General features: G+C 44.0%; 1 protein-coding gene across 1 annotated transcript; it reads right to left on the reverse strand.

The window, feature by feature from the left end:
• Nucleotides 1-3,280: 3,280 nt before the first annotated feature.
• Nucleotides 3,281-6,430, reverse strand: LOC119333200. Its single transcript, XM_037606181.1, has 11 exons — nt 6,014-6,430; nt 5,677-5,865; nt 4,606-4,725; nt 4,475-4,516; nt 4,304-4,399; nt 4,140-4,229; nt 3,924-4,040; nt 3,758-3,796; nt 3,630-3,675; nt 3,439-3,506; nt 3,281-3,343 (listed from the first exon to the last, which is right to left on the reverse strand). Exons 1-11 carry the CDS (start codon nt 6,428-6,430, stop codon nt 3,281-3,283), a joined length of 1,287 nt encoding a protein of 428 aa, XP_037462078.1.
• Nucleotides 6,431-14,635: the final 8,205 nt, after the last annotated feature.

Below are 14,635 nucleotides of genomic sequence, written 5' to 3' on the forward strand. Positions count from 1 at the left end.
AACATGTTGAGATTCACATGATAATCCAAGTACTAGATACTCAAAAAGTCCATAACCGGGGACACGGCTAATCATGATTAGTTTATTACACTCTGCAGAGGTTTGCGCACTTTTCCCCACAAGACTTGATCGCCTCCGTTTGGTTTCTCGCACTACATGGTGTTTGAGAAGACGGATGACCGAGACATAGTCTTTCAGAAGCGCTAGCACCTTATGATGGATAGACCGTTACACCTAATTTCCCCTACATCTGCTAGTCTACCCTGTAAGAGTTTGCACGACTTAATCAACTATGCCAGAGCCCATAATGGCTTGTGGCTGCACACGGAAGTTTCTAGTATGAATAATCTCATGATCCCTTTGAGCCTGGGTGGCGGTCCAAAAAGAAACAGGCAATCCTGGAATACCCAGGTACCTCAATCCACCCAGATGTGTATTTAAGTTGCCACCTTAGATAAACCAATAATTAACAAACTCACATCTGTCATGGATATCACTCACCCAATCCACGTCTACTAGCATAGCATGGCATAATGGCAAACGTAGAAGTAACTCCCAAAGGTTTGATAATAAAACAGGTAATAGGTACTACCTCAACTACTTCCCATCCCACAATTTAATTAGATCCTAATCATGCAATGTGTGAGGATTGATCTAATGCAATAAAACTGGGTAGTAGGAAAGGTATGATCAAAGTGTTACTTGCCTTGCTGATAATCCGGGAAACCTAGAGATTCGAAGTAACAGGCGGCGCACTCCGGGTATTCTATCATAGACAAACAAACAAGCATACAATAAGCACTCATCTAATGCACAGGTAAAACTCAAATAAGAGATCTAATCAGAAAGCTCAACTTAAGAACTCCGGTTGGCAAAAAGAATCAAATCAAATGAAGCAACGAAAGTCAAACGGCGAAAGAAAACAACTTCATTCTACTAATTTGGATCTAAGGCAATTTTTACAGTAGCAAAAACTTGTTTAAGTTGGTTAAACGGATAGAGGGTTTCGAGACGAAACTCCAGGCGCTTGAATCGCGTGATTCTGATAAACGAGCAAAAAGTTATACTAAAACGAAAATCGGATCAGAAATCGCGATCAGAAAATCGCGGATTTAATCCGAGAAAAAGAAAAACGACGAACGCTCGCTAGAACGAACGAACGGACGAACGCTCGCTAAATAAATAAATCGGAAAAACCGATCTATTTAAAAAAACCGAAACTAAAAAAAACCGATGAAAAACCGAACGGCACGAATTTTGGGGTGGACCTCGGGCGGCGGGTCGGCGAGGCGGCGGCGTCCGGCGAGGTGGCGGGTCGGCGAGGCGGCGGCGACGGGCGGCGGCGGCGCGAGTGGGCGTCGGCGGTGGCAGCTCGGGGCTAGGGTTTCGGCCCGGGGGTGGGCCGACTTATAAAGGCTAATCGGGCCGGAGTCCCGGGCAGACACGGCCCGTAGGTCGGTGCGATTTTTTTTAATAATTACGCGCAGAAGAAAAATAAAAAGAAATACTAAACGGACTCCAAAAATCCTAAAATAAATTTTCCCGGGCTTATAAAATCAAGCCGCACAAGGTGAACATTTATTTGGGGCCTAAATGCAATTTTGAAAAACGCACATTTTTCCTAATTTCAAATAAAATAACGAAAAACTCCGAAACAAAATCTTATTTGATTTTATTATTAAATCCTCAATATTTCTTTATTTTGGGAAATTCATTTTATTCCCTCTCTCATAATTTTGTAATAGAAATAATTGATGATAAAATAAGTAAAATCAAATGATCCTATTCTCAAAATTTGAGAAAACTCAAATATGAAAATAACGAAATCCCCAACTCGCTCCGTGGGTCCTTGAGTTGCATAGAATTTCTAGGATCAAAACCAAAAGCAAATAAAATATGATATGCATTGATGATCTAATGTATAACATTCCAAATTGAAAATTTGGGATGTTACACACTGAGGCACCTCAGTATTATGTTCCATAAGAGATATACCCAAGTCATGCCAAATAATAATCAATAAAGGTGATAAAATACATCATTCACTTATAGAAACAAGTGGACAAGTTCACACATCTGAGTGGATTAACATAAAGGAAAACACACTACGGAGCCCCCTACTCATGTATGATAACCTTGTGTGTTTCTCAAACTCACATGTATCACATACTAATTTAGCTTTGTCCACCTTAGGCTGTGTTTGGTTCACATGGATTTGAAGAGGTTTGTTAGGGATTAAATCTCGTATAAGTAAAATCCCCTCCAATCCCCTTGGGACAGGAGCTGTAATCGAACAAAGCCTTACACATTACATTTGGGAATACTTTCGTCATAGTATCAAAAGACACATGCCCCAACCCACAATGTACAAGTATTGAATCAAAAGAAACATGTCCCAACCGACAATGTACAAGTATTGAATTACCCTCCTCTTCAGTTGCAACAACCATCAAATCAATGCAATGCAGACTGCATCATCCATTGTGTTTCTGTCCAAGATTATAGCCCATTATGCCTGATGCCAATCCCAAGTCTCTTTCCAGTCAGTCTCTCCTAGATCAAACAATTTTCACGATCAAGAGAGACCCGACAATTCATGTGATCAACCAAAGAGCTTACTGAGACCAAGTCAAACTGAAAAGGAGGGAACATATAAAACCAAAGATAATTTAATTTGATTGGAGTGCATTTAACTACAGCAGTGCCAAAGATTGTGCGATCTTATGTATGTGTGTCTGGGTATGAAGTCTACGATACGAACTCACTTGAAAAGCCTGTGACATGCATAGATGCACCCGAATATAGTGTCCGTTTCAAGCTAGATTTCCGTATGGATGCCAGAGCTTGATTTGATGTACCTGGATCTGAGCGAGCATGATTTGCAAAGTTGTCACTGCTAGTTCCTTTCTTTTCGTCTATTTTCTTCAATCCTTAAACCTCCGTTTTAGCTTTGGCTCCTCTAATTCATTGGCTGAAATCTGAACCAAGTCTGATGCCGCCTCTTCCACTACTGACAGATTGACAACGTAGCCCACTTTGCTTCTACAACTTTATGTCCACCTTTTTCATACAACTATCCTCTACCACGATTAAACTTGCAAGTATTAGGATTACGACTTAGGTGACCTCGTTGACCACAAAGCACTCCCTTGTTTTCAGAAACCACAAATGTAAACTAAATCCAAGCATCATCCACAATCTTGTGTAATACAATCATCATAGTAGTTCTGTCTTGTTGTCAGATGAGATAATGGATAATACACTCATTTCAGGCAAAAAGTTACAAATCTAGTCTTTTCATTACACAGAACTTGAAGGGTCTTTCCAATGGAACTACTCCACCCTGCAAAAGTGTGTGCACATAAGTTTCTATTTCTTTTTTCCCTTAAATCTCGGGACACAATGTTACTTTGACAATAAATACAGTTATTAGCATACCTCTTTGTCCAACTTCAGCTCATCTGCTAAATCCAACTTTTTCTGAGCGTACTGAGCCATGTTCATTGCTTCATGTTGAACAAGAGAACCAGTTATATACAAACAACAATCATGGCCACATATAAATTCAGAGGGTTTTTTCTCAAAACAAAACAAATAATCATAGAGGATTCATCAAGACAATACCATACTGACAGATAACTTCCTAAACACATCTCGAGCTTTATCCTCTTTGGTCTACACAGAGGCCATATCAATATCAGCAACATATTGCAGTTAAATATGTATCACCATTTCAAACCTACAGTACCCTACTTACCTTCGCGTTAATGCCACCTTGTCGGACAACATAGTGCATCTAGAAAGATGAACAGATGAAATTAGATATTGGCAATATGTTGCATATTTCTTTTTGACAACAAAAAGTCACATTTAGGGGGCCATACAAATCTGCACAACAGCCCCAAATGAAGACACCAACTTACGTATTGTTTTATTGTTGCAACGGCAGGAACCCCTTTCAGTTCACCATCTAGTCTCCTTTTGTGTACATCGAACTTGTCCATTTCATATACTTCCTTCACAGCATCCATATAACTTAACTGAAATATTTTTGAAACCGTAAGCAATACGCAGAATCACAAAGCATGTCAGTAGTGCTCTATTACACAAATGATTTATGTAATAGGTAGGATGCCAACATTTTTCTTAGCGACACGCCTCCAAATCTCAAAATAGAGAAGATCTATGTCCTTGAGGGACGCATTCTTATCCATCTCAAGAATGTACTCCTGAATCAAATTGACTAGATTGTGAGTAACATCAGCGATCAACACCTCAATTAGCAAAAGACAAGATATCTTACATTATAAGCAAAAGCAGCTAAACGAACAGTCATATTGGCAAAGTCAGTTGCAATCCTCAATGCTTGCCTCCATGCTCTAGTATCCAATTCTATCCACTGAAGTGAAAAGATGTTAATCATCATGAGTATGTATATGGACTAATTTCTTGATTTCCTGGGGGGCATACTTACTTCCTCGGTGCTGCGATCCAGATGCAAATACTCTGTAATCCACTGTTGCAAGATAGAAGTCTATCACTTTAAAAATGATCCAGCCACTCGTGGTATTTTTAATTCCAACAGATTGATCACATAATGCATACCTTGATTTTCTTTGAAATTTCTGCATAATACTTGACATAAACAGCAACAATTTTATATGTATGATAACGTGAGCGGTACTCATCGTGATAGCGGTACAGGTTCCGACCGCTATGATGCAGCTACAACAAAAAGAACAAGAATTAGATGAAACATCTGAAAAGGAACAAAAGTCCTGCAATGGCTACATTGAAGTGAGATGACATACTTTTGTCTATAGAAGTAACGGACTAAGGATCCACATTTTCTCCTAGTAAAGTCTGGCTTGCTAGAAATAGTACCATATACATATATAATCAAATGACCTTTAACAAGTCAATCCACTGAGACACCTTCATCATATAATTCAGAAGCAATTCAAATGTCAACTAATTTCAGCCAAGGTTACCGGCACGAAATCAAAGGGATAAGAAGTTTGGAGATAGCAATGTTTGTGAAGACATACAAGGTAACATAGCTTTGAGCCTTGGACTCCCTACGGTCATAGAAATCATGATACTTTTATGATCTAATACTGAACCTCAACTTTAAAACCAAGGCAATCAAGGAGGTTCAAGAACCAAGTGGGATACACTTCCTACCACTTCACACTAAGTTAAGGTTACATATGAAATGGCTAAGAAACAACCAATTTTAAGGGGCCACTCATTAAAATCGGCACCTAGACTTGTTTGAACTTTGAATAAACACAAAAAACTGGCAAACTTGTCAAATCCAACACCGCATGTACTATCATCCATCAGTAGCCACAAAGCAAGGGCAGTAGATACAAACTCAATGTTCATAAATCACAGCAAAGAATATGGTGATGCAAGTCATACAATCATCATGTGTTAAGAATAAGCTGTTCGAAAACAGTTTCAACTCGTACCACAAACCCATGGCTCAATTTTCTATACTAACGTTGCAGCTGTGGTTGAGTCAATGAAGCAAAATGAACTACCTCATTGATTGCCGTTGCCGGATTTCGCGGTGTGTGTTGAAATGGTTATTGAACACCAATGATTATAATAATAACCAAAGTAGTCAACTGGATGACTAGATGTAGATATAGACATAGACAGTACACTTACAAAATTACGAGGGGCAATCCGTTGGTAGTCATTCAATCCAGCTTTATAGGTGTCATCAGGATGGACGAACCAGTCAAAACTTTTATCCTCCTCTAACCGCTTAAAGTACAACTCCTCACCAAGTTCAGCATCAGTGTATTCTTCTGGTTCCTTAAGCTCACGTTCACGTGCGCACTCTGGCTTCAAAGCCTACACATAGATGATAAAAACATGAGATAAAATCATTCACGCATACCAAACCAAAGGGCTGGATTTGCTGCCATGGCACACAAGAGTAAACTTTCAGACATACGTGAATTGAAGTGAGCGGTGAATGATTGATACAGCATGTAGGTACCTTGTAATAAGTGATGCGAAGGCGTGCAAGGCGCACTTTTATCTTGCCTTCTTCCTCCCATGTCATATCAAATGGCAGGTTTTCCTCCCTTGGAAGAGGAATGTTGGGAAGCAAAAGTTGCGCATAACGGTTTTCGTCTTCCTTGCTGATAAAGACATCCGGCCCGAAGCAATCCTGGCTTGTTTCTTGTGCCGAATCTATTTTGGGCAGCAGCTCCATGTCTGTCGCATGAAGAAAAGGATCTCCACCCCCTAGGATGGTGACCTCCATGTCTCCATGGTCCTGGGCAGTGGTAGGAGCATCGGATGATGACGGGGGTACGTGCTTGCGGCGCCTCTTCTCCCCTGTCCACGCCTTGTTTGTTCCATTTCCATCATCGGACAGTTGGCCAATCTGGACGGGTTTCTCGTGCAACATCTCGATCAAACTATACGGCCGCGGGACGAGGGAGGAGGTCGATCTGGGCCTGGGCGGCGGCGTCGATCTGCTGGCGAAGGAGATGTTTCCGGAGGATAAGGTAGGCAGCAGAGGACGTGGTCAGGGGGTGGAGGCGGCAGTGGCAGGAGGTGCGTGGCGACGGCGACGGCTGCGGCGTGAAACCCTAAGCGCTTGTCTAGACGGTAGGCGTAGAGGACGTGGTCGGGGTTGGCTGAGGGGCGGCGGTGTGGAGTGGGACGGGCATGGGAAGCAGCGGCGGTGGGAGGCGATGGCGTGAAACCCTAGCCACTTTTTTTATGGGAAACCCTAGCCACTTGTTTGTTTGGGTCACTCGATTGCAGGTAAATTTGCTGTACATTGAGGGTGCGTTTGGTAGTAAAGTATTTTTGCAGTTTTTTTTGGCTGCTGCGCCGACGGATCTTTTTAAAAGATCCTTCACCTCGCGAGCCATTAGATCTGACACAATCTTACAGTTGAACGTCTTGATCTACATTACAACAAATGTTTTGTTGTGGAAACATTCGCAAAGAGGTTGTGTTGCAGATTTTTTTTTGCAACATAGATTGTGTCACGGGATTTTTTTACGAAAACACTAACGCCCACACGTGTGGGCGTTCCCCAACTCGCCCACACGCCTGAATCGTCGTTCACTGTCTTTTGCACGAATCTTGACACAAAAAGGTGGATTTGGTGTGCCACGTAGGATGGGGCTGGTGTGTGGGCGTTGGAGAGTTTGCCCACACGCCCGCACCACGCTGTTTGCCAGCTGCGCTGTGTGGCGAACTAGTTTCTGCCCACACAGCCACCACCTAGTTCATGCGCGTGTGGGCGAACTGCTTTTCGCCCACATGATACTCCTACGTTGTGGATGGCAACTGCAGTTACGCGAACGTGGCAACTAGGTAAACACATATGGCAACTGTGATTCTTTGCTAGACAGCAACTGCAGTTGCGCGTACATGGCAACTAGATAAACACACATGGCAACTGTGATTAACAAAACATGGCAACTATGGTTGGACCACACGTGGCAACTAGGTAAACACACATGGCAACTATTGTTTGACTATATGTGGCAAGTAGTTAATCACACACGGCAACTACGGTTTGATTACGCGCGGCAACTACCAGAAATTAGACATGGCAACTATAGTTAACCAAAACAGATAGAGTTGCCATGCTTTTACAACTACACTTGCCATCCCGGATAACTACATCTGCCAACCAGGATGGCAACTAAATTGCCATCCCGCGGGGTACCTAACGTAGCTGCGCCAGGACGTGTGGGCATTTTTGCTTCGTGCCACACACGCGAGGTGGAGATGAGTAGTACTTGTTAGGCGTGTGGCACGAAGTAGCCGCGCCCACACGTGTGGGCAATTTTAATGTCTGCCCACACACAGCCCGTGTGGGCTGCCTCCTACTCACACCACACACGACGTGTGGGCGCATGTCGAATATACCACACGTGTGGCAGTTATCGGCGTCCGTTTTTTAAACATAGATTGTGTCACTCGATTTTTCTTTTTGCAACAAAGGTTGGGTTGCAGAAAGAAAATGTATTCACTTTTTTGCAACATAGATAGTGTTTCAGGAATCCTTTTGCAACACGGACGATGTTGCAAAAAACTTTGCAATGAAACATGATGTCGCAACACCACCGTTGTCACCATTTAAAACTTCGTCGTTGTTGCAGAAACTCATCGGCCAATGGCCGCACGGTCTGGCGGGGCACATGCTAATTCCGTTGCACACACGAGGGCGAGGCGGTTCAGGCGGAGGTCAATGCAGGGTTGCGGCGCTCCTAGACGCTGGACCGAGGGGATCCACGCGGAGGCTGCGAGTTCCTGGCGGCGGCGCAGTAAAAGTCGACGACCGGCGGCGGAATCTGGTGGTGGAGGTCGGCCATGGCAATGGTTGTTTCTAGATCTGTAACTAGTTGAGTCCCCCACGCAAAGAAAACTAGTTGAGTCCGGTAGGCCACCACCAACGGAGGCTTCGTCGTCGTCACCACCGCAGGGGGTCTGCTTTCGCTTGTCCCGGTAGGCCTGCGATGATGCCGCTGCAGGATCCAGTCGCCTTCGCTCTCCTCAATCCTAGCAACTGTTGGGGAACGTAGTAATTTCAAAAAAAATTCCTACGCACACGCAAGATCATGGTGATGCATAGCAACGAGAGGGGAGAGTGTTGTCCACGCACCCTCATAGACTGAAAGCGGAAGCGTTAGCACAACGCGGTTGATGTAGTCGTACGTCTTCACGATCCGACCGATCAAGTACCGAACGCACGGCACCTCTGTGTTGGGGAACGTAGTAATTTCAAAAAAAAATCCTACGCACACGCAAGATCATGGTGATGCATAGCCACGAGAGGGGAGAGTGTGATCTACGTACCCTTGTAGACCGAAAGTGGAAGCGTTAGCACAACGCGGTTGATGTAGTCGTACGTCTTCATGGCCCAACCGATCAAGCACTGAAACTACGGCACCTCCGAGTTTTAGCACACGTTCAGCTCGATGACGATCCCCGGACTCCGATCCAGCAAAGTGTCGGGGAAGAGTTCCGTCAGCACGACGGCGTGGTGACGATCTTGATGTACTACCATCGCAGGGCTTCGCCTAAGCACCACTACAATATTACCGAGGATTATGGCGGAAGGGGGCACCGCACACGGCTAAGAATATGATCACGTGGATCAACTTGTGTGTCTAGGGGTGCCCCCTGCCCCCGTATAAAAAGGAGCAAGGGGAGGAGGCCTGCCGGCCCTATAGGCGCGCCAAGGAGGAGTCCTCCTCCTAGTAGGAGTAGGACTCCTACTAGGAGGGGGAAGGAAGTGGGGAGGGAGAAGGAAAGGGGGGCGCCGCCCCCTCTCTCCTAGTCCAATTCGGGCCAGGGGGGAGGAGGCGCACGGCCCACCCTGGCTGCCCCTCTCTCTCTCCACTAAGGGCCATATGGCCCATTACTTCTTCCGGTAGGGCTCCGGTAACCCTCCGGCTCTCCGGTTTTCTCCGAAATCACCCGGAATACTTCCGGTGTCCGAATATAGCCGTCCAATATATCAATCTTTATGTCTCGACCATTTCGAGACTCCTCGTTATGTCCGTGATCACATCCGGGACTCTGAACTAACTTCGGTACATCAAAACTCATAAACTCATAATATAACTATCATCGAAACCTTAAGCGTGCGGACCCTACGGGTTCGAGAACAATGTAGACATGACCGAGACACGTCTCCGGTCAATAACCAATAGCAGAACCTGGATGATCATATTGGCTCCTACATATTCTACGAAGATCTTTATCGGTCAGACCGCATAACAACATATGTTGTTCCCTTTGTCATCGATATGTTACTTGCCCGAGATTCGATCGTCGGTATCTCAATACCTAGTTCAATCTTGTTACCGGCAAGTCTCTTTACTCGTTTCGTAATACATTATCTCGCAACTAACTTATTAGTTGCAATGCTTGCAAGGCTTATGTGATGTGCATTACCGAGAGGGCCCAGAGATACCTCTCCGACAATCAGAGTGACAAATCCTAATCTCAAAATACGCCAACCCAACATGTACCTTTGGAGACACCTGTAGAGCTCCTTTATAATCACCCAGTTACGTTGTGATGTTTGGTAGCACACAAAGTGTTCCTCCGGCAAATGAGAGTTACATAATCTCATAGTCATAGGAACATGTATAAGTCATGAAGAAAGCAATAGCAACACACTAAACGATCGGGTGCTAAGCTAATGGAATGGGTCATGTCAATCACATCATTCTCCTAATAATGTGATCCCGTTAATCAAATGACAACACATGTCTATGGTTAGGAAACATAACCATCTTTGATTAATGAGCTAGTCAAATAGAGGCATACTAGTGACACTCTGTTTGTCTATGTATTCACACAAGTATTATGTTTCCGGATAATACAATTCTAGCATGAATAATAAACATTTATCATGATATAAGGAAATAAAGTAATAACATTATTATTGCCTCTAGGGCATATTTCCTTCAGTCTCCCACTTGCACTAGAGTCAATAATCTAGATTACACAGTAATGATTCTAACACCCATGGACCTTTGGTGCTGATCATGTTTTGCTCGTGGAAGAGGCTTAGTCAATGGGTCTGCAACATTCAGATCCGTATGTATCTTGCAAATCTCTATGTCTCCCACCTGGACTAGATCCCGGATGGAATTGAAGCGTCTCTTGATGTGCTTGGTTCTCTTGTGAAATCTGGATTCCTTTGCCAAGGCAATTGCACCAGTATTCTCACAAAAGATTTTCATTGGACCTGATGCACTAGGTATGACACCTAGATCGGATATGAACTCCTTCATCCAGACTCCATCGTTTGCTGCTTCCAAAGCAGCTATGTACTCCGCTTCACATGTAGATCCTGCCACAACGCTTTGTTTAGAACTGCACCAACTGACAGCTCCACCGTTTAATGTAAACACGTATCCGGTTTGTAATTTAGAATCGTCTGGATCAGTGTCAAAGCTTGCATCAACGTAACCATTTACGATGAGCTCTTTGTCACCTCCATATATGAGAAACATATCCTTAGTCCTTTTCAGGTATTTCAGGATGTTCTTGACCGCTGTCCAGTGATCCACTCCTGCATTACTTTGGTACCTCCCTGCTAGACTTATAGCAAGACACACATCAGGTCTGGTACACAGCATTGCATACATGATAGAGCCTATGGCTGAAGCATAGGGAACATCATTCATTTTCTCTCTATCTTCTGCATTGGTCGGGCATTGAGTCTTACTCAATTTCACACCTTGTAACACAGGCAAGAGTCCTTTCTTTGCTTGATCCATTTTGAACTTTTTCAAAACTTTGTCAAGGTATGTGCTTTGTGAAAGTCCAATTAAGCATCTTGATCTGTCTCTATAGATCTTAATGCCCAATATGTAAGCAGCTTCACCGAGGTCTTTCATTGAAAAACTCTTATTCAAGTATCCCTTTATGCTATCCAGAAATTCTATATCATTTCCGATTAGTAATATGTCATCTACATATAATATCAGAGATGCTACAGAGCTCCCACTCACTTTCTTGTAAATACAGGCTTCTCCAAAAGTCTGTACAAAACCAAATGCTTTGATCACACTATCAAAGCGTTTATTCCAACTCCGAGAGGCTTGCACCAGTCCATAAATGGATCGCTGGAGCTTGCACACTTTGTTAGCTCCCTTTGGATCGACAAAACCTTCCGGCTGCATCATATACAACTCTTCTTCCAGAAATGCATTCAGGAATGCAGTTTTGACATCCATCTGCCAAATTTCATAATCATAAAATGCGGCAATTGCTAACATGATTCGGACAGACTTAAGCATCACTAAGGGTGAGAAGGTCTCATCGTAGTCAATCCCTTGAACTTGTCAAAAACCTTTTGTGACAAGTCGAGCTTTGTAGACAGTAACATTACCGTCAGCGTCAGTCTTCTTATTAAAGATCCATTTATTCTCAATTGCTTGCCGATCATTGGGCAAGTCAACCAAAGTCCATACTTTGTTCTCATACATGGAACCCATCTCAGATTTCATGGCTTCAAGCCATTTTGCGGAATCTGGGCTCACCATCGCTTCTCCATAGTTTGTAGGTTCATCATGATCTAGTAGCATGACTTCCAGAAAAGGATTACCGTACCACTCTGGTGTGGATCTTACTCTGGTTGATCTACGAGGTTCAGTAGTATCTTGTTCTGAAGTTTCATGATCATCATCATTAGCTTCCTCACTAATTGGTGTAGGTGTCACAGAAACTGGTTTCTGTGATGTACTACTTTCCAATAAGGGAGCAGGTACAGTTACCTCATCAAGTTCTACTTTCCTCCCACTCACTTCTTTCGAGAGAAACTCCTTTTCTAGAAAGTTTCCGAATTTAGCAACAAAAGTTTTGCCTTCGGATCTGTGATAGAAGGTGTATCCAATAGTTTCCTTTGGATATCCTATGAAGAAACATTTCTCTGATTTGGGTTCGAGCTTATCAGGTTGAAGCTTTTTCACATAAGCATCGCACCCCCAAACTTTCAGAAACGACAACTTTGGTTTCTTGCCAAACCACAGTTCATAAGGCGTTGTCTCAACGGATTTTGACGGTGCCCTATTTAACGTGAATGCGGCCGTCTCTAGAGCATAACCCCAAAACGATAGTGGTAAATCAGTAAGAGACATCATAGATCGCACCATATCAAGTAAAGTACGATTACGATGTTCGGACACACCATTACATTGTGGTGTTCCGGGTGGCGTGAGTTGCGAAACTATTCCGCATTGTTTCAAATGTACACCAAACTCGTAACTCAAATATTCTCCTCCACGATCAGATCGTAGGAATTTTATTTTCTTGTTACGATGATTTTCAACTTCACTCTGAAATTCTTTAAACTTTTCAAACGTTTCAGACTTATGTTTCATTAAGTAGATATACCCATATCTGCTTGAGTCATCTGTGAAGGTGAGAAAATAACGATATCCGCCACGAGCCTCAATATTCATCGGACCACATACATATGTATGTATGATTTCCAACAAATCTGTTGCTCTCTCCATAGTACCGGAGAACGGTGTTTTTGTCATCTTACCCATAAGGCACGGTTCGCAAGTACCAAGCGATTCATAATCAAGTGGTTCCAAAAATCCATCAGTATGGAGTTTCTTCATGCGCTTTACACCGATATGACCCAAACGGCAGTGCCACAAATAAGTTGCACTATCATTATCAACTCTGCATCTTTTGGGTTCAACATTATGAATATGTGTGTCACTACTATCGAGATTTAATAAGAATAGACCACTCTTTAAGGGTGCATGACCATAAAAGATATTACTCATATAAATAGAACAACCATTATTCTCTGATTTAAATGAATAACCGTCTCGCATCAAACAAGATCCAGATATAATGTTCATGCTTAATGCTGGCACCAAATAAAAATTATTTAGGTCTAATACTAATCCCGAAGGTAGATGTAGAGGTAGCGTGCCGACCGCGATCACATTGACTTTGGAACCATTTCCCACGCGCATCATCACCTCGTCCTTAGCCAATCTTCGCTTAATCTGTAGTCCCTGTTTCGAGTTGCAAATGTTAGCAACAGAACCAGTATCAAATACCCAGGTGCTACTGCGAGCATTAGTAAGGTACACATCAATAACATGTATATCACATATACCTTTGTTCACCTTGCCATCCTTCTTATCCGCCAAATACTTGGGGCAGTTCCACTTCCAGTGACCAGTCTGCTTGCAGTAGAAGCACTCAGTTTCAGGCTTAGGTCCAGGTTTGGGTTTCTTCTCTTGAGTAGCAACTTGCTTGCTGTTCTTTTTGAAGTTCCCCTTCTTCTTCCCTTTGCCTTTTTTCTTGAAACTAGTGGTCTTGTTGACCATCAACACTTGATGCTCCTTCTTGATTTCTGTTGGGTTTCATAGTAATTTCAAAAAATTTCCTACGCACACGCAAGATCATGGTGATGCATAGCAACGAGAGGGGAGAGTGTTGTCTACATACCCTCGTAGACCGCAACGGAAGCGTTGACGCAACGTAGAGGAAGTAGTCGTACGTCTTCCCGATCCGACCGATCCAAGCACCGTTACTCCGGTACCTCCGAGTTCTTAGCACACGTACAGCTCGATGACGCTCCCTGGGCTCCGATCCAGCAAAGCTTCGGGGATGAGTTCTGTCAGCACAACGGCATGGTGACGATGATGATGTTCTACCGACGCAGGGCTTCGCCTAAGCACTGCAACGATATGACCGAGGTGGAATATGGTGGAGGGGGGCACCGCACACGGCTAAGGAACGATCACGAAGATCAACTTGCGTGTCCTAGGGTGCCCCCTTGCCTCCGTATATAAAGGATCCAAGGGGGGTGCGGCCGGCCTAGAGGAGGCGCGCAGGAGGAGTCCTACTCCTACCGGGAGTAGGACTCCCCTCCCTTTTCCTTGTCCAACTAGGAGAGAGGGAAGGAGAGAAGGAAAGGGGGGGCGCCGCCCCTCCCTCCTTGTCCAATTCGGACTAGGGGGAGAGGGGGCGCGCGGCCTGCCCTGGCAGCCCCTTCCTCTTCTCCACTTTAGGCCCATGAGGCCCATTAAACCCCCGGGGGGTTCCGGTAACCCCCCGGTGCTCCGGTTTTATCCGAAACTTCCCCGGAACGCTTCCG

This window comes from Triticum dicoccoides, chromosome 7A (assembly GCF_002162155.2).
Source record: "Triticum dicoccoides isolate Atlit2015 ecotype Zavitan chromosome 7A, WEW_v2.0, whole genome shotgun sequence".
Taxonomy (NCBI): Eukaryota; Viridiplantae; Streptophyta; class Magnoliopsida; order Poales; family Poaceae; genus Triticum; species Triticum dicoccoides.

Bases quoted from the DNA above. Each gene is read 5' to 3' on its own strand.
- LOC119333200 (XM_037606181.1), bottom strand. From the start codon at position 6,430: ATGTTGCACGAGAAACCCGTCCAGATTGGCCAACTGTCCGATGATGGA. The intron at 4,230-4,303 runs GTAAGATATCTT...AATTTGATTCAG, and splicing joins TAGCTGCTTTTGCTTATAAT to GAGTACATTCTTGAGATGGA. The intron at 3,507-3,629 runs GTATGGTATTGT...TTCAACATGAAG, and splicing joins GTTTAGGAAGTTATCTGTCA to CAATGAACATGGCTCAGTAC.